The following is a 15,676-nucleotide window of genomic DNA, read 5'->3' as shown; positions in this document are numbered from 1 at the left end:
CTCGTTATTTGATCAAACTGGACTGTTTCCTGCACCGCCCATGCGACGCGTGAGTCATCGACCTGATATTGATTATCCATGCGCCTCGAAACGCAAAAGCAGCTCGCAATTATCAGTATCGCCTGTTCGACGCAAATCCACCCATGTTTCTCGATCAAGACCTGGGGCAGAATCAGATGAAGGGGACGAAGAAGAACAAGATGGAGGAGCAGGAACGTTAATAAGAACCATGACAGCACAACATAGTTCCCAACACGGTCGTGGTGAACTTGCACGTGACGAAACCACTGTCGACGTGATCTTTCATGATCGACTTGCAACAATCATGAATTCTCATGTCCCCGGGTCCGACTCTAGCTTAACTGGGTCCAAACGATCGTCACGGCATCGACGCGTGCAGCCTACTTCCACACGCACTACTGCAACGACAAGCATTCAACAACAACAAAATCCGAAAAAGAAGAAACAACGCAACACATGTTTTGGCTGGATCAGTAGTCTTTTCACGCATAAAGCACCTACATCGGCGCGAGGACAGCGCTACGGTTTCTCACAAAACGATGCTGACGATCATGCAAAAGCGGTTCCGTCCGATTATGCTGAAGCAGAAAAAGAAGAGAAAAGACAACACGAAGAAATGCAGTATGCCTCAAAAACAGGAACAGAGAAAAAGGAAAAGAAGCAGCGACGGCGTGATCGAATCAAGGATAGTGCGAGTCGAAGAGCACAGCATATCATTCAAAGTGTTAATTTCGGTGACAAGAACTTTGCGTCTCAATGGATGCGTGACTCTTTTGACGACGTTGCGATATCGCATCCGGCATTTGACCGTCTGATTAGTTTGGTTGTCAGCAGTCAGACACGCGCACTAGTGCGGTCCATCATGAAACTTGCAAATGCATTTGTAAGTTTCGTACACTTGCCTTCCATGCTACTCTAACATAGTATGTTTGACTTAATGCTTTAAAATTTTTAGGGTCAAGGATTCAAAGTGACGAGTTTCCGGTTACTGAAAGCCATGATTATTCTCGAACGTTATTATAAATCACTTCCCAGGTAAAGCATATGACTGTCAGGGGATGGGTTGATAGATAGCTAACTTATTTTTGTTCAATATAGGCCTCCACCTAGTCGAGAAATCAAAGACCGAGAATTGATGGATGAAGCATGTCATTATTTTGACTATGCGCTCATGGCATACGGTTGGCGAGGTCTTTGCTATCTAGGATCGTATGGCCAATATATGCGCGAAGCACGGCATCCACGCTCCAACAGACTGGCTATCATGCGATTTTTGAAATTGCACCCAGAAGATCTTCTCGGTTACGAGTACGGTTTGCGAAAAGGCGCTGTGTTTCAGCCAAGTTACTTTGTTGCGATTGATCGATCCAGAAAAGCGATTGTACTGAGTATTCGTGGCACTTGGGTAAAGTAGCCAAAAGATCTTGTTTTGCTGTTGGATACATTTTGTCGAACGAAACTCCTATCGAACAAAACTCATATATAATATATTCAAGTAGAGTCTCTACGATGCAATTACGGATCTTGTATGCGAATACAAACCGTTTAAAGGCGGTCTTGTGCATGCTGGCATGCTCGCCTCGGCCCAGTGGTTCTATACCAACATCATCCCACAAATTTTCCGTTACATTCATCACCACAGCAACGAGCTTTCATCCTTTATCATCACGGGCCATTCCTTGGGCGGCGGCGCAGCTAGTTTATTAACCATGCTCGTATCTGAACAAATCGCCGTCTTACGCCGACTCTCCAACAATCCTAATTTCCAATTACATTGCTACAGCTATGCACCTGTTGCACTGAGCTCACGCGAACTCAACCACAAATACGACAAGTATATACACAGTTTCATCTGCCAAGACGATATTGTCGGTCGGATGTCATATGGTACAGCCATGGAGTTAAAGGAGTTGATCATGGATACGATCAGTGCGTATGAGACGCTCGGAGGATGGCATAAAGTCATGACAGATCCAGCGACACGGAAAGTTTGCTTTGAGATCCTTACACGATGTCGTGATAGGATTTATCATAGTGTGGATCAGTTATATCCTCTGGTATGTTCTTTTAACAGTGTGTTTCTGTGATAAAAAAAAAAGTGCAATTTGAACTAATATCTTTACAATTTATTAGCTGTATATACCTGGGAATATTGTATACATTCGACGAACAAAAGAGCATCGGGTATTTAGCTCGACTGCTGCTCCGTCACGTACATCCACCATGGTTTCCTGGAGAAATATAAGTCGACGTCGTCGATTAGGCAAAAAAGCAAAATCCAAAGCAAAAGAAGTATCAAAAAAGATCCCAGGCGCCACGCGATCACGATTCACGGCCCATGTTGGCTCGCACTCTATATCTAATGAAATATTTATCACTAAATCTTGCATAGAAGACCATATGCTTGGAAGTTATCAGACTGCGTTTGATCAACTCAGAGCAACTTATTGACAACCCTAGACAATTTACACATGTATTTAATTCTCTAATTCGTTAGTCTTATCACTAGTGCTACTACAGGTCGATAAATCCACCTAGTATAAACTCTTCCTCCCCCTCCCCTCCTTCTTCTCCAGTGTCTTTTCATAACTAGCATCATTATCTCATCACTATAACTTTCTCTTTCTTTTGAAATCACTTATATTAAAATGCATCTTTCTGTTTTATTTCGCCTGGCAAACATATAAATCATAAATTTTCTAGACGCCTATTATATTATGTCTGCCACTAAGGTATAGGTTGTATATATTTTCTTGTTGTATTACGCTGCTACGTTTATGCATAGAACATTAAAGATATATAGCAGTATCAATTGTGGTACATACTGTTATGAAGCATGTACGTATATTGAAAAGCGACATGACCACAACATGGTGAGCCTCACAAGAGAACGGTTTCTACCTCCCATCATTATCTCGCAGTAGCCATACACTTGAGTATGTCCGAAATTAACACCTTATAACAGTGGTATATTATAGTGCTATACATTAGGGAAGGAAATGAGTGCAAAAGAAACTGAGGTAGCTAAGCAATACGTATCGGGAAGCAAAACATATGTTCATAATGTGCTTATACACTACGAACAATATGAAATGCATTTCTCGTCATGTACTGCTACTGTGTGCTACTATTGCATTGAATACTTGATGATGCATTTTACATATGCCACGAGGTATAGGAGCAACTATATCAAAATGCGTATACAGTGATGAACAGACATTTCAGCTCGCTTAAAACAAATACTACGTTGGACCGTACGCCTGTCCGAGCACCCTGAAAGCATCACGCCAAAGACTTAACCAAGAACATGAAGGGTTTCTTTGTATCTTATTATAACTATGTACGTGATTGTCTAAAATATCAAAAAAAGACTCTTACAATATGTACAAAAATTCGGAAGGAGGCAGTGCAATTAGTAGTGTGTGCGTGTGTAGGGGGTATATATGTAACTATGGTAGTGTTATTGTTGCTGGGGGAGGAAGAATGGGTTCTCGGGGTTGATGGGTGTTTTGCCATATGACGCGATTTGGTAATGCTGATGACTTGGAGAGAAGGTCGACGGTTGTACACATAATTTGCTCACTCTCCCTCGCGGACCAACCATTCCGGCAGGGAGGGTATCAGGGGGGGGGGGACGTGAAGCGGGCGCAAAAAACATGAGTTCTTTACCGCTTTGCACCCCTTTTGGCTTTTCGTCCGGATGATGATGACCTAGTACCAACACTGCCACCTCCCAATTCTGGATGCTCCTGCACTTTTTCACGTGCCTCCAAAAAGAATTTGAGATCACGCACTTGGTCACCTAGCTCCTTGACCATCTGCTGTCTTTGTTCTATCGACTTTTGCAATGTTTGATTTTCTTTAAGAAGTGAGTTGGTTGTCTAAAAAACGACAGTTAGCAATCCGAGGGGGGTGGGGTTGGGCGGTGAATAGAGACATGTGATGAGCACAAGGATGCGATAGTGAGAAACGACTAACCTCTTTTTCAGTAGCCAGCTGACGACGTGAAGCTTCATACCGATCCTTGAACTCCTGTAATGACTGATCCACGCGTTCTTTGTGCATCTGTGCGTCCTTGAGTGATGTCGAGGCATCTCTGCATTTCTCTGATATATTTTCCTTCTCTTGGTGCGTGTTTTGCAGATCCTTTGTCAAGCCTTTGACTTGTCTAGTAAGGGCAGAAAGTTGGGATGTGGCGTCGTCCAAGAAATCTTCATAGTATATTCGTTGAGAATCCAGTTGGGATGTCATCAAGTAGCTATATTCCAATGACATGGCATCTAGTTTTTCCTAAAAACATGAAGTGATATTAATCAGCTTTCTCTGTCTCTTGTGATCCATACACATACAAGAGAACACACACAGAGCCTATGATGAATTTACTTACTTGAGGTGCACCACCGCCGCTACCACTAACTGCGTGAGGTCCAAGAGTGGAGGATGGTTCATCATCCGCCGATCCACCAGAGGGTAACTCGACCAATTTACCGTCCACCATATTCTGAATCAAGCGATGGACGTAATTATTACCTGCAAAATCCCATACGCGTTGTGTTTCGATCTCCAAAGCATACGGATGGTTGCTGTGGTTCGAATGTTCCAACGCGTGCGATGCCTGTTCACAACCGATATGACCACAAATCAAACAGATCCACAGGTTCTCGATCGATCCACATGCCGTACACTCATTTGCCTCTCGATAGGACCATTGTTTCTGTTGTTGTTGCTGCTGCTGCTGTTGCTCGGGATGTTCTTGAAATTGTTGTTGTATTTGTTGTTGACCTTGCAGTAGCAATTGTAACGGGTCGTCCCCATCATTGTTATTTGCTTGTGGTTTTTGTGAATATCGACACACGGGGCAACTACCATCACCCCATTTGGAAAGACAATAGCAATGGAATGTATGCTGACAGAGGATGGTCAATAATCCAGTCACTTTTTCATCCATCCGTTCTAAGCAGACAGGACAGATAGGCGTGTCATCGTCGGCTCGTCGGATGGTGGTTGTGTCGTTGACGAATGGAAACGTGTATGGTGGCATGAGAACCGAGTTCATCTCGACAGATTGGATATAGATGACTCGGCATGTTTCCGGCTGTCCACCAATGAAAAGGATTAGACCGGATCTCCTGTTATTAGCGAAAAGGGGGAGGGGGACACAGTGGTACACGAACCTCCATTGAACTGAAGCGACGACCATTGTATTGGCTATAATAATCGCGTGCTGCTTCAGGATCGCGAAACTTCATCAAGACCATGTACTTGTCAGGATCTGTCTCACTATAGATAAATCACAAGCGAAAAAAGAAACAATGCGTATGTCAGGGTGTGTGTGCGTTGATGATTACATAAAATGTGTCGTCTAGGGATTGGAAAATAACGCGTACCGGATAACTCGATAATGGCTTACAAACGGATCAACTGGCTCTACAAAGCTTAAAAAGTCTGGCACAGACAGATACGACGGCACATCCAAACTACATACAATCGTAGTTGTCGGTTCTGTTGGCTTTTCGAGGGTGGTGTTGTTATCGTTATTATTTATATCGCAAGTCGCGTCGTCGTCGCCGTCGTCGTCTTGCTGTTGTTGTTCCTCAGGTGGTAGCTTGACGTTGTCATTGCCTCGATACAAGTGAAGAACGCCGCAATCGGATTGATCAGAAAGGCGTACTACCAATCCAACAAGATCCAAACTAATTGTGCCTGTGGATCGATACTGGGAAGATGCCATTTCGTTCGTTCGTTTGTTTTCTTCGCTTTAAACGCGATCCGTTCGTTTATTGTTTTGTGAGTTGCTTACACGTCTCTCGACGCAGTATACGAATAAGGCTAAGTGACGAAAAAGGCAGCAGCACGTAATTTATCTTTTGCAGACGCAGTAGCATTGATGTTAGCGGTCTTTCTTTTTGCGAGATCCTATTGGTTCCAGTCGTGCTTTCCCTTTACAACTATACTGCTATCACACGATGGTTTCTTAATCGACCAGCGGCGCAGTGATGTGTTTCGTAAGTTTGGGAGAACCATACACACCATCCTATGAAAAAAAATAAAAAAAACTTTCCATCCCGTTGCCGTTTTACTATATCTTCCACAAAGGCAGGTTGCCTGCTCTCTCCCCCTTGATGGATGGTGGTTATTGAGAACATCGGTTGTGTAAGGTCGACTTTGACTTTATCATGCAATAACAGGCCTTCATGCGCACCAAAAAAAAACTTAACAAGGAGAAATAGGCATGGGATATGCTCTGTTGAGGTACATGGAACTGGAATAAGGAACTCGTTTTACCTCGGCATACCACGTTCCTGATACATTACAGATAGCGCAGCAACACTCTTCTCTCTACTACCGTTACTATCATCATTATTATGCAATTTGTATGACGATGCAAACAGCGGATGTGCTGCCCGTAGCCGCTGCTGCTGCTGGTGGTGGTACCCCGAGCCAATAAGTATCACCTGAACGACGAGCACATACCTAGGTATAGTATTCGTACTCGTAGTAGACGAATCAGTAGTAGTGATATTGTAAAGGCGCCCACCATCCTTTCGTATGTAGTAGTAATAGCAGCAAGGGTGTTTCAAATCTACGTCCTTATGTCTCTCCGTTGCATCACCGGGACGTATGTATATCATTGAACTGAAAGAAATAATTTGTCGCTGGAGACATGCAAATCACGACAGAACAATGAAAGATATACACGCTTTAAAACCTTCTGCGCTGTGTGTTTGACATTAACTTATCCAAAACAATAGCCAGACAAGACTCATAATGAGTGATATACGACTACCGACATAGCACGCTCAAGTCATAGGGTGGCTGATAGAGTAAGTGTTACTGCGAACAAACAGCAACAAGAACACAACAATGATGTAGTGTATTCACGGACCTACGAGCCCGTTGAGGAGGAGAAGGCTGTGCTTAGCAGGTTGCGGCTTAGGAATGTTATTTGCAAACACGGGCTGCGTATGATACACGTTTGAACCAAGGAAACAGGTGGGTATGACTGCTACTACTGCACGATACAGCCCAAGAAGACATGGAGCGAATGAGAAGTCGTAGGCAGACCAAAGAAGGCAGCAGCAGTGAAGAGGCTATGTGGAAAGAAAGCAAATGGAACTTGTCTATTTGAGGCAATGCATAACCCAAAGATGGGTTTGCTGCTGTTTGGGGGGGGTGGGTGGGTGGGTGGGGGAATGGGGGTTCGTGTGTATGTGTGAGAGAATACAGACCCAAACAGGGAGAAAGTGTGTGTGTGTGTGTAAGACCATAACTTTTTTCATCAATCAAAGCTGTGCAATCTTCTGACTCTCTCTCTCTTTCCCTTCTTCTTCCACCTTCAACCCTTGTTTTCCTCCTTAAATAAAAACAAAAAAGACCAAGTCGTCGTCGTCTTTTTCTTTTTCTTTTCTTAACCTTGTCTGCTCTACTACTACTACTACTACTACTAGTACCTCTTGATTGAAACACCCATACGGTGCTTTTCAGAAAAAAAGAGCGACACATTACACACAAAAGAGAAAAAGACAAAAAAAAGACGGGTCTTTTTTTCTTTTCTGCAACTTCTTGTAAAAAAAAAAACCAGCACTAAAAAATGTCGAAACGTTTTCATGGCGAGGCTTTCGTGACCGCTGGCGGCAAGGCTCAGAGCCAACAACAAGCGACTGGTGATAGTGACAGTGATACGACGACGACGACAACAACAACAACAACGGTCGAAGCACGACCTATTCGTCAGCCTCGTCGTCTGAAGCGACTGCTTGGCACCATGAAGCGACAAATTTTCGGTCCCAGCTATGACCCGTACCAGCGGGACCAGGTAGCAAAGGAGCAACAAGAACAAGGAGGAGCAGTAGTAGTAGGTGCAACCAACCAACAAGAACAAGAACAAGAAGAAGCGCGTGACGAGCGACCCACAAAACGACGTCGGTCTCTTACCTCACTCGTCGTGAACACCATCTCCACCATGGCCTATGAGCTCTTTTGGAACACAACAACAACAACAGCAGCAGCAGCACAACGACCACCGGCAGCGGTAACAAGTTTTAACGAAAAACAGCAGCAGCAGCATCACCATTCGCGACGTCGTCCACTCTTCCGTGGCAGGGATATCGACTTTACACATTTCAAGACATCGTCCGCTTGGGAGAACAGAATGCAACAGGCTGAACGCTTCATTCGTGGTGTTTGTTTGCAAAGCCAACAACAGCAACGAGAGCAGTATCAGGACTGTATAAACGATCCCTCGGAATGGGGCTTGCCTCCATATGCAGCCCAAGCCTATCGACTTGCGGTTGAAGAAGACAATAGCAAATGGGGCCTGGTGAACAAGGAGGATCTTGATGTCTGCTTCTTGGTATGTATTTGTCTTCTTTTTTTTTTCTCAATATATATGTCTCCCTCTCTCTCTTACACAAACCGTGCTGTTTTGCTGCTTTCATAATATCATCAAAGGCACCCATGCCACCTCCGAAACCCAAACGCACTTACATTACGATCCGAGAAGTACCTTCACCACCAGGTGTACCCGTAGGCGTACCTCACTATTACCAGCATCCACGCACTTACCACCATCTTCATCATTGACGCAGTCATAGTACTAGCAGTACTATGATAGTAAAAAAATAATAATAAGAAACGTTACCCTTTCTCTTTTCTTCTTTGTTATATCCCCTCTTCTTTGCATATACTATTAGCACTTTATTGCCCCCCTACACCCAGACACACATATCTAACACACACATATCAACTCTCCACACGTCCACATCCACACACACACATATCCAAAAAGAAACCCCAGAACATCTATCAGTCAATCAAAGATACCAAAAAAAAAAAGACAAAACATTCATATTCCCCCTCTTGCGCATCTCTCGACCCTTTATTATTCTATCATTATTATTTAGCTTTATTCATTATTTCTATATATCTTCTTTACTATATACAACACCAATCAGCAAGAGCAACCTTCATAAAATTCAGACTCTGTTGTTTCATGTCCGCCCCCCCCCTTCTTCTAAAGTTCATATCATATACGAGACTGGGATGACGACGACGGACGATATATATAAAGTTTCGTGTTGTTTGTAGTACATCTATCGCTCGAGTACTAATGTATAAATAGTGTGGTGCTTTATAGCATGATGAGACATTTAACATGCATAACATGCACTCTGTCTTCAAAACTTCAATACCGATAGTAACTGTCTCTTCTCACGCCCATGATTCCATACATACCATGGCACATAACATGTATACAAACACAACAAAGCAACACCATCAATCAACAAGCAGCAAAAGGAAAAATGTTTATTACAGAATGTCATTCGATAACTTTACTATGTCGTACTCGGGTGGCAACAACGGCACCTCTACCACTCTTACTTCTGTTGGTGCTACTGCTACTCGTAGCGGCTTCCGTCAGTGATGCGACTATGCAGGTTTAAATTTCCGGATAAATAATCGCATTCGTGTCTCGTCTTTTCATGATGATGACCAAGGGGCACTTTTGTTGTTATTGATACGTCAGAACGAGGACACGGATTTCGCACATTTGGTATAGTGTGTGTATATATATAATATGTGAGGTAATGAAAGACTTATCAGCTCCACCACACACAAAGATCATACAGCAATAAACATAGAAGCATGGAATACAAATGTTTATATGTACCAAACCAAAACCATGGAGAAACGCCCATGACCGATATCCAGTTGTTTTTGATGCCATCATCCCACAGCCGCTCGGAAGACTTGAGCTGATGGATGGCAAAAGTACTGTTGCTATCGCCATCATGCTTACTAGCATCTTTATCCTTGTTCTTGTTGTTGTCGTTGAAATAATCCACACGGACATGGTAAGGCCGAGTGCTAGCATGCTCGATAGTTGTCCTGTTTCGCAAGATGCAATAGCTGTGGAACCCTGTGAAACCACATAGCACTGCCGGGAAAAGGATGCCTCTGTATTCATAATATATCACATAATAATGTCATATGAGTCATCATCGAGTGCAGCATAAGGATTTTTTTTTTTTTACAGGCAAGCTAAAAAAAATCTTTACAGTACGAGCATGATCACCCAATGTATATCAATCCAAGCATATTCGCTCTATAAGTTATAAAATCGAGCAATTTCAGTAAATAGTTCATCTCCACACAAGCAAGTGGAGAGATACCTTATCACAACAGCAGCTTGACAATACATTACAGAGCGAGAACCAAGTTTCTTACCCAGTAGTCAGTGACGCCAGTAAACAGAGGGATCCAGCATCGATAACGCCCGATGTGGTAAATGTTCATGCCAATTCGAAACAGAGTATAAAGGTAGAGTTTGTACGCTTTCCAGCATAGACGCAGGGTGATGGGCTGATTGGCTGAGATGGCGTGGGTCAATGGTGACCATATTACGCTCATCATCCAGCAGGCATATGTCGTGGTATATATAAGGAAGAGGTAAAACAGTTTATGGTTGTTTTGGCCGACGCATCCACCAATCCTATCCAAACAAAAAAAAATAGTACAGTTGTTAAATAATGTAAGAGATACCTACTAAATAAGAGGCTCGTTTTTCCATACTTACCAAGGGCAATGACTACAGCGTGTTTGTAAGAGAGGTTACGCATACATGAATCAACGATTATAAAAAAACAGTGGGTGAAAATTTGGACAAGTTAATAAAGTTAATAAAGAGACGGCATGTAGTATTCAATTACATTTACAAAAAGATATACGTACTGATCCATTTTTAAAACGCATTGATTGCATTGTCGACAATGATGCGTCCTGTCTGGCTTCAACACGTTGCATACGGAACAGATTCTCGGCTGACCATCCGCATCGCATAATGATAACCGAGGCGCATAATTAGCATCGTCAAGTAGCCTCGTTCGTGTATTGCCACTTTCATCATTAATTAACGACGACGACGACGACGGATAGGGTTTTGCTACTTTTGTTGTTGGATGGCCTGGTGATGTGAACCATAATCTTGTATATGTGAACAAGGAGAGCCCCCACAACGAAACCGCAATCACTTTTTTTTAAAATATTACTATTTAGTTATATATCCGTGTTTCGATACAATTGATATATGCAGCCGTAATTAATATTATGCAAACCTAAAAGTCGAACATCCGGTTGTTGTAACAAGCGCCCTATTATAGACATTAGATTGGCGTCAACGTCCGTCCGTTTTCCTCGCTCTCCGCGCACACCCGGGTACCCTATGGAAACCAAGAAACCGCGCAACATTTAAAGAAAGAATCCCGAGATTTTCGAATTTACCATATACACGGACAATAAATGAGTGTAATGTGTAGCTCATTAAACCGAAAACAACAAATGGAAACGTGATCCGTGCTGCAATGGTTTGAATGGAGCGGCCACTATAACTCATCTTTGTTCGTTGACAAGCTCAATGTTATTAAAGAGATTGGAAAAAGAAACAAGACTATGTGGTATAACGCGGACTCTCATTCATAATAATCATAGGACTCGTTCGTTCGGTGGTATAATAATATATCACCATGGTGAATCCGTGCCATGGTATCGTACTATGCTTAGCAACCAATCGTTCCTTTATTACTGTTAGTTAAATAGATTTTACAGCTTTTTTTTTTCCATCGATATATGTAAGAAAAAATTGCTGCTTCTGCTGCTAATGTTGTTTTCGATTATGATGACGTTGTTGTTGTTGTTCTTGATGATGATGATGATGATGGGATATCGTATTATGTTTGTCGAAAATGTTGACTTGCTGCTGTTGATGATGATGATCGTTCTTGGGTAACAGATAAGGCGGAAGAGGTGGTTGTACTATGGGTAAACTAGCAGTGCTGGCATTGTTGCTGCTGGTCTCTTCCAACGATTCATTACTTGCAGTTCCAATGGAGGACGATAAAGAGGGTGGATACGTAGATAATTTCGTGGTAGATGTTGAAGCTAGTGTCGATGAAGACGACGAAGACGACGACGGGATCGTGACGGGTGTTGGTAAGCGTAAAGAAGCGTAACAAGAGTAAACGTGATGCAGATCATCCAATGTTATCAATAGTCGATAGTTCTGATAACCCCGTCCCCAAAAAATATAAGCAGGTTAATATTTTTCCTTCAGTAATTAAAAACCAGAAAGATATTACGCACTAATATGGATAACAGCTGCTTCTCCATCAAGTTGATTTCAGATAAACTAAAGCACCACATTGCGTATTTTGCCCAGTGCTTATTTTTCGGAGAAGCGTCGTGCAAAGCCTTTGAGGTGACGATAAGTGTAGCGAGAAAGATGCGATGGCACGTGCATGGCATCCCTCGTGCCACGCGCTCGAGCCTTTTCTGCAGCCGTTCGAGAAATACTAACGTGGCGAACAATGTTCCCGCGCGGACGGACGATCGTTTCACGACGACGCTGATGAATGTGCGTAGTGGTGGCGGCCATGCTTGTGGATTAGCGCTTTCGGGAACAAGTGTGGCTGACGAAACGTCATTGTCTACATGCGTCGTTGGTTTTGCTGCGGTTACGGGTGCAGGATGGCAAGGAATGACGCGCGATGCTTGGTGTGATACGTGTGTCAAGAGGTCGGATGTGATGGGACTATGGATTGCAGCATTGAACCTGCTTTCGAAATCCCTCATATCGTTCCTCTTCTTCTTCTTCTTTCTATTTTTTTTTTCCAAGGAAAGTTAGAAAAGAGAGCAAGAACAAGAGAAAGAGGCGCTAGTAATGGGCAATGGCAATGGTAGGAGTGGTGAAAGCAAAAGGAAATGAACGCGTAGAAAATAAAAGAAAACAACAACAACAACAACAATGGAAAAAGATGGAACAAACCCTCGCTGAAAGTTTACGTTTATTACTTTTCTTTTTTTCTTCTCTTTTTTAGGAATTGCCGAGACAGGAGATAAAAAAAATCAGATTGAGAGAGAGAGAGAGAGAGAGAGAGAACGAAGGAAACAATGGTGTTGGTTATGAGTGAGAGAGTAGGTGAGAGTGGATGCTGTTTGATGTCGAAGAAAGGAATAAATGCAAATTACTGACTGTCCCAGCGGCGGCTTTAATGGGGTTGTTGTTTTTCGGTCGTGGTGGTGGTTGTAATGTTGTATGTGTTGTGTGTATGATGTGATGTGATGTGATGTGTGTGTGTACTTTTCTTTTAATGTTGTTGTTGTTGTTGCGCTAGTCCGTACTTAAACCCTTTCTCTTACTTTTCTTTGCCCATCGTAATCCACATGCATTGCACAGCCTATTCCCGGCAGTCAGTTAGTAAAAGATAGAAAGAAGAACAACACCATTCGATGCATGCATTGGTAGCAGAACGGACGGATGGATGGATGGATGAATGAATGCTACATACGTCTTTGGACCATGAGGGCCCTTACGCCATTCGGGAGACGTGGCAGTCCCACAGTCAGTGCACACGTATTCATCCGCGCCTCTTTGTTTCTTCTGTAGTAAAAAACACATGTACGACACACGTTGTTATTATTGAAGTTGTTGTTTTTGTTGTCGTTGAAAATAACCCGACGGGCCGGTTATAATCTTGATCTGCGAACAGAAAAAAAAAATCTCCCCGCTCTCCCAGACATAACAAACAACCCGCATTAAACTTACCCTTCGCTTTGACTTATCCTTCATCAATTCGCCTGTTGTTTTTGTTGTTGCTGCCGTTGTTTCCGTCATATCCACAACGCCCGTTGACACCATTCCGACAGCAGTTGCAGCTGCAGCTGCTGCCGCTGCCGCTGGATTTGAAGGTTGTTGTTGTTGTTGTTGTGGTGGTGGTGCTGGTGACCGAACACGATTGCTATTGTTGCCCGAGCTGGCATTGCTATTGTTACTGCTGTACACATTCATCACTGCATCATCTCTCAGCCATAAACTGTTGTTGTTTCCAGCAGCAACACTGCTTGTTGTACTGCTACTCGTTGTTGTTGTTGTCGTGCTTTCTTCGGTCACACCTCTTTTGCCCGTATATCCTCCATCATTACTAAACAATTTATCCTGCTGCTGCTTTTCTGCTCCCACAATAACATCAGAACCAGTATTGCTATTGATATGATCGAGATTAAACACAGGCTCGACAGGCACGTCAACGGGGATTTCACGCAACCGTTGCTTGAGCCACTCATTTTCCATCTTGAGTTCCAAGAACGAATCAAACAAGCTGTCCATGGCAGTGGGGTAAGGCTGAGCAATAGCAAAGAATGAACCGGGCGGCTGTCCTGGCACGTCTGTGCGTGGATGGCCAATTGTCTCAAACAGGGTATAGCTTTGATCCTTTTTCCGGAATCGGTACATGATTTTAATCTGCGAGCGCGTGTGGAAGGCGCGGTGAAAGTCGCGGATGAAAATGTCAATGTCATCCACGTGGAGAAATTCGGTAAGCGAGCGGCCGATGAGCTCTTCCGGTGCGTAGCCGGTCAGCTCGACGCTCGAGGGCGAGCAGTGCAGTATCTTGCCGACCGGCGACAGGACATGCAAAAGACCCGCGATTTCGTTCAGGATGCGTTCGGACCAGTTGCGGCGTCGTCTGAAATCAACTCCGCTGCATATATTATTTTGGTGTGGCTGCTGCTGCTGCTGCTGTGGCTGTTGTTGCTGGGAAAGTGTCTGTCGTTGCTGTGGTGATACGATGGGAGGCGCAGCAGGATGATGCTGTGACTGTGGCTGTTGTTGTTGAAATGCTGTTTCCGGTGGATGATTCTGTTGTGGCTGTTGAAGACGAAGATGAGGCTGTTGTTGTTGTTGTTGTTGTTGATGGCAGCGAAGATTTTCACTGATCATGGCATCATTTTCATGCATGACAAAATCTTCCGGTGCTGCATATTGCAACGCAGATGACGGGGACGTCGATGTTGTGGTCGTCGTGGTGGTCGTTGCTGAGGGTGTGCTGGTTGTAGTATGGAACTCAAGCTGTATATGCTGCTGCTGCAATTGTTGCTGACTCAGGAACGGGTATATGCCAGAGGTGTCCTCAGCTCCGAGAATGTAAAAATCAGGATTGGGTTGCATGACTGGTTGTCCAAATGGGGAAAGTACACGGAATGGGTCGGCCGGGCACCGCGTAAGAGGGGTGATATTGCAAGGAACAGCGCACAACGTGCAATCAGGGATTTCTGCGTAGAATGTCGTAATGGTGGACAAATTGAGTTGCTTCGTGGCTGTGCACGACGGGCTTTAACTGAGATTTTCTTTGAAATGGAAAAACTAATTGGAGGAATTGGCAGAGTGAGTGTTTAGTAGTTTTATCAAAAAGGCAAAAAGGAGGGGGGTGGGGTGTCCCGCCTCTGACTGTGAGTAGGTGTTAGTTACCCGAGTGGTAAGAGCAGTAGTATCAGGCGGTGGATAATTGAAGCAAGTCGAGTGACGCGCGCGTATAGGTTGGGCGCAAGAGCAATGGAAGAGAAAAGAGAAAGAGAGAGCAGTTGGGGGAGTCGATAAGGACCTACAAGAAGAAGAAAGCAAAAAAAAAAAAAAAAAAAAAAAAAAAGTGGCCGGCTATATAACCGCGGTCGCGTGGTTGCCAAGGATGGAAATGCCGCCCAGGCATTGGGATCTGCGGGTCTGCGGTATGATACAAACTATGCTGTCATCGCTTACTTATAAGGCAACCATTGCCATTTTCCTCGAGCTTGTTTCCCTTCCCTCTCTCTCTCCTTCCTTGCT

At 43.8% G+C, this 15,676-nt stretch overlaps 7 protein-coding genes across 7 annotated transcripts; 3 read left to right on the top strand and 4 right to left on the bottom strand.

Annotated features, from left to right (window-relative positions):
• Nucleotides 1–325: 325 nt before the first annotated feature.
• Nucleotides 326–2,108, top strand: BDB00DRAFT_765853 (Alpha/Beta hydrolase protein; the record flags this gene model as incomplete). The annotated part of the gene is made up of 4 exons (XM_053119549.1): nucleotides 326–904; nucleotides 977–1,056; nucleotides 1,120–1,426; nucleotides 1,521–2,108. The coding sequence occupies 4 exons, from the start codon at nucleotides 326–328 to the stop codon at nucleotides 2,106–2,108; spliced, it is 1,554 nt and encodes a 517-aa protein (XP_052978488.1).
• Nucleotides 2,109–3,686: 1,578 nt separating this feature from the next.
• Nucleotides 3,687–5,752, bottom strand: BDB00DRAFT_873667 (BRCA1-associated protein 2-domain-containing protein; the record flags this gene model as incomplete). The annotated part of the gene is made up of 5 exons (XM_053127122.1): nucleotides 3,687–3,902; nucleotides 4,000–4,311; nucleotides 4,409–5,116; nucleotides 5,196–5,301; nucleotides 5,409–5,752. The coding sequence occupies 5 exons, from the start codon at nucleotides 5,750–5,752 to the stop codon at nucleotides 3,687–3,689; spliced, it is 1,686 nt and encodes a 561-aa protein (XP_052978487.1).
• Nucleotides 5,753–7,784: 2,032 nt separating this feature from the next.
• BDB00DRAFT_829719 (uncharacterized protein) lies at nucleotides 7,785–8,713 on the top strand (the record flags this gene model as incomplete). Its single annotated transcript, XM_053123977.1, is given in 3 exon segments — nucleotides 7,785–8,461; nucleotides 8,554–8,635; nucleotides 8,650–8,713. A coding segment is annotated over 1 exon segment (677 nt), but the record flags the coding sequence as incomplete, so codon positions are not given.
• A 535-nt stretch (nucleotides 8,714–9,248) lies between these two features.
• BDB00DRAFT_829700 (DHHC palmitoyltransferase-domain-containing protein) lies at nucleotides 9,249–11,591 on the bottom strand. Its single transcript, XM_053123976.1, has 6 exons — nucleotides 11,136–11,591; nucleotides 10,753–11,050; nucleotides 10,598–10,609; nucleotides 10,249–10,513; nucleotides 10,080–10,126; nucleotides 9,249–9,978 (listed from the first exon to the last, which is right to left on the bottom strand). Exons 1-6 carry the CDS (start codon nucleotides 11,266–11,268, stop codon nucleotides 9,621–9,623), a joined length of 1,113 nt encoding a protein of 370 aa, XP_052978485.1. The 5' UTR covers nucleotides 11,269–11,591; the 3' UTR covers nucleotides 9,249–9,620.
• BDB00DRAFT_829694 (uncharacterized protein) lies at nucleotides 11,592–12,802 on the bottom strand. Its single transcript, XM_053123975.1, has 2 exons — nucleotides 12,160–12,802; nucleotides 11,592–12,079 (listed from the first exon to the last, which is right to left on the bottom strand). Exons 1-2 carry the CDS (start codon nucleotides 12,646–12,648, stop codon nucleotides 11,675–11,677), a joined length of 894 nt encoding a protein of 297 aa, XP_052978484.1. The 5' UTR covers nucleotides 12,649–12,802; the 3' UTR covers nucleotides 11,592–11,674.
• A 25-nt stretch (nucleotides 12,803–12,827) lies between these two features.
• BDB00DRAFT_829692 (uncharacterized protein) lies at nucleotides 12,828–14,716 on the bottom strand. The gene is made up of 3 exons (XM_053123974.1): nucleotides 13,622–14,716; nucleotides 13,365–13,456; nucleotides 12,828–13,253 (listed from the first exon to the last, which is right to left on the bottom strand). The coding sequence occupies exons 1-3, from the start codon at nucleotides 14,306–14,308 to the stop codon at nucleotides 13,187–13,189; spliced, it is 846 nt and encodes a 281-aa protein (XP_052978483.1). The 5' UTR covers nucleotides 14,309–14,716; the 3' UTR covers nucleotides 12,828–13,186.
• A 26-nt stretch (nucleotides 14,717–14,742) lies between these two features.
• Nucleotides 14,743–15,455, top strand: BDB00DRAFT_829690 (uncharacterized protein). The gene is made up of 2 exons (XM_053123973.1): nucleotides 14,743–15,217; nucleotides 15,323–15,455. Exons 1-2 carry the CDS (start codon nucleotides 14,912–14,914, stop codon nucleotides 15,449–15,451), a joined length of 435 nt encoding a protein of 144 aa, XP_052978482.1. The 5' UTR covers nucleotides 14,743–14,911; the 3' UTR covers nucleotides 15,452–15,455.
• Nucleotides 15,456–15,676: the final 221 nt, after the last annotated feature.

This window comes from Zychaea mexicana, assembly GCF_025766255.1.
Source record: "Zychaea mexicana strain RSA 1403 chromosome Unknown BDB00scaffold_50, whole genome shotgun sequence".
Classification (NCBI taxonomy): domain Eukaryota; kingdom Fungi; phylum Mucoromycota; class Mucoromycetes; order Mucorales; family Lichtheimiaceae; genus Zychaea; species Zychaea mexicana.
The sequence above is the reverse complement of the archived record's forward strand: the minus strand, read 5'-3'. Positions and strand labels throughout refer to the sequence as shown.

Excerpts from the sequence above, each read along its gene's own strand:
- BDB00DRAFT_829700 (XM_053123976.1), bottom strand. The coding sequence starts at position 11,268 with ATGTTGCGCGGTTTCTTGGTTTCCATAGGGTACCCGGGTGTGCGCGGA. Across the intron at positions 11,051-11,135 it reads ACCGGATGTTCGACTTTTAG|TGATTGCGGTTTCGTTGTGG; the intron begins GTTTGCATAATA and ends TTTAAAAAAAAG. Across the intron at positions 9,979-10,079 it reads TGGGTGATCATGCTCGTACT|AGGCATCCTTTTCCCGGCAG; the intron begins GTAAAGATTTTT and ends TTATGAATACAG.
- BDB00DRAFT_829690 (XM_053123973.1), top strand. The coding sequence starts at position 14,912 with ATGGAACTCAAGCTGTATATGCTGCTGCTGCAATTGTTGCTGACTCAG. Across the intron at positions 15,218-15,322 it reads TTTTCTTTGAAATGGAAAAA|CCGAGTGGTAAGAGCAGTAG; the intron begins CTAATTGGAGGA and ends GGTGTTAGTTAC.
- BDB00DRAFT_829694 (XM_053123975.1), bottom strand. The coding sequence starts at position 12,648 with ATGAGGGATTTCGAAAGCAGGTTCAATGCTGCAATCCATAGTCCCATC. Across the intron at positions 12,080-12,159 it reads AGCAGCTGTTATCCATATTA|AACTATCGACTATTGATAAC; the intron begins GTGCGTAATATC and ends CGGGGTTATCAG.
- BDB00DRAFT_829692 (XM_053123974.1), bottom strand. The coding sequence starts at position 14,308 with ATGTACCGATTCCGGAAAAAGGATCAAAGCTATACCCTGTTTGAGACA. Across the intron at positions 13,457-13,621 it reads AGGATAAGTCAAAGCGAAGG|AAGAAACAAAGAGGCGCGGA; the intron begins GTAAGTTTAATG and ends TTTTTACTACAG. Across the intron at positions 13,254-13,364 it reads GGCCCTCATGGTCCAAAGAC|GCTGTGCAATGCATGTGGAT; the intron begins GTATGTAGCATT and ends TGCCGGGAATAG.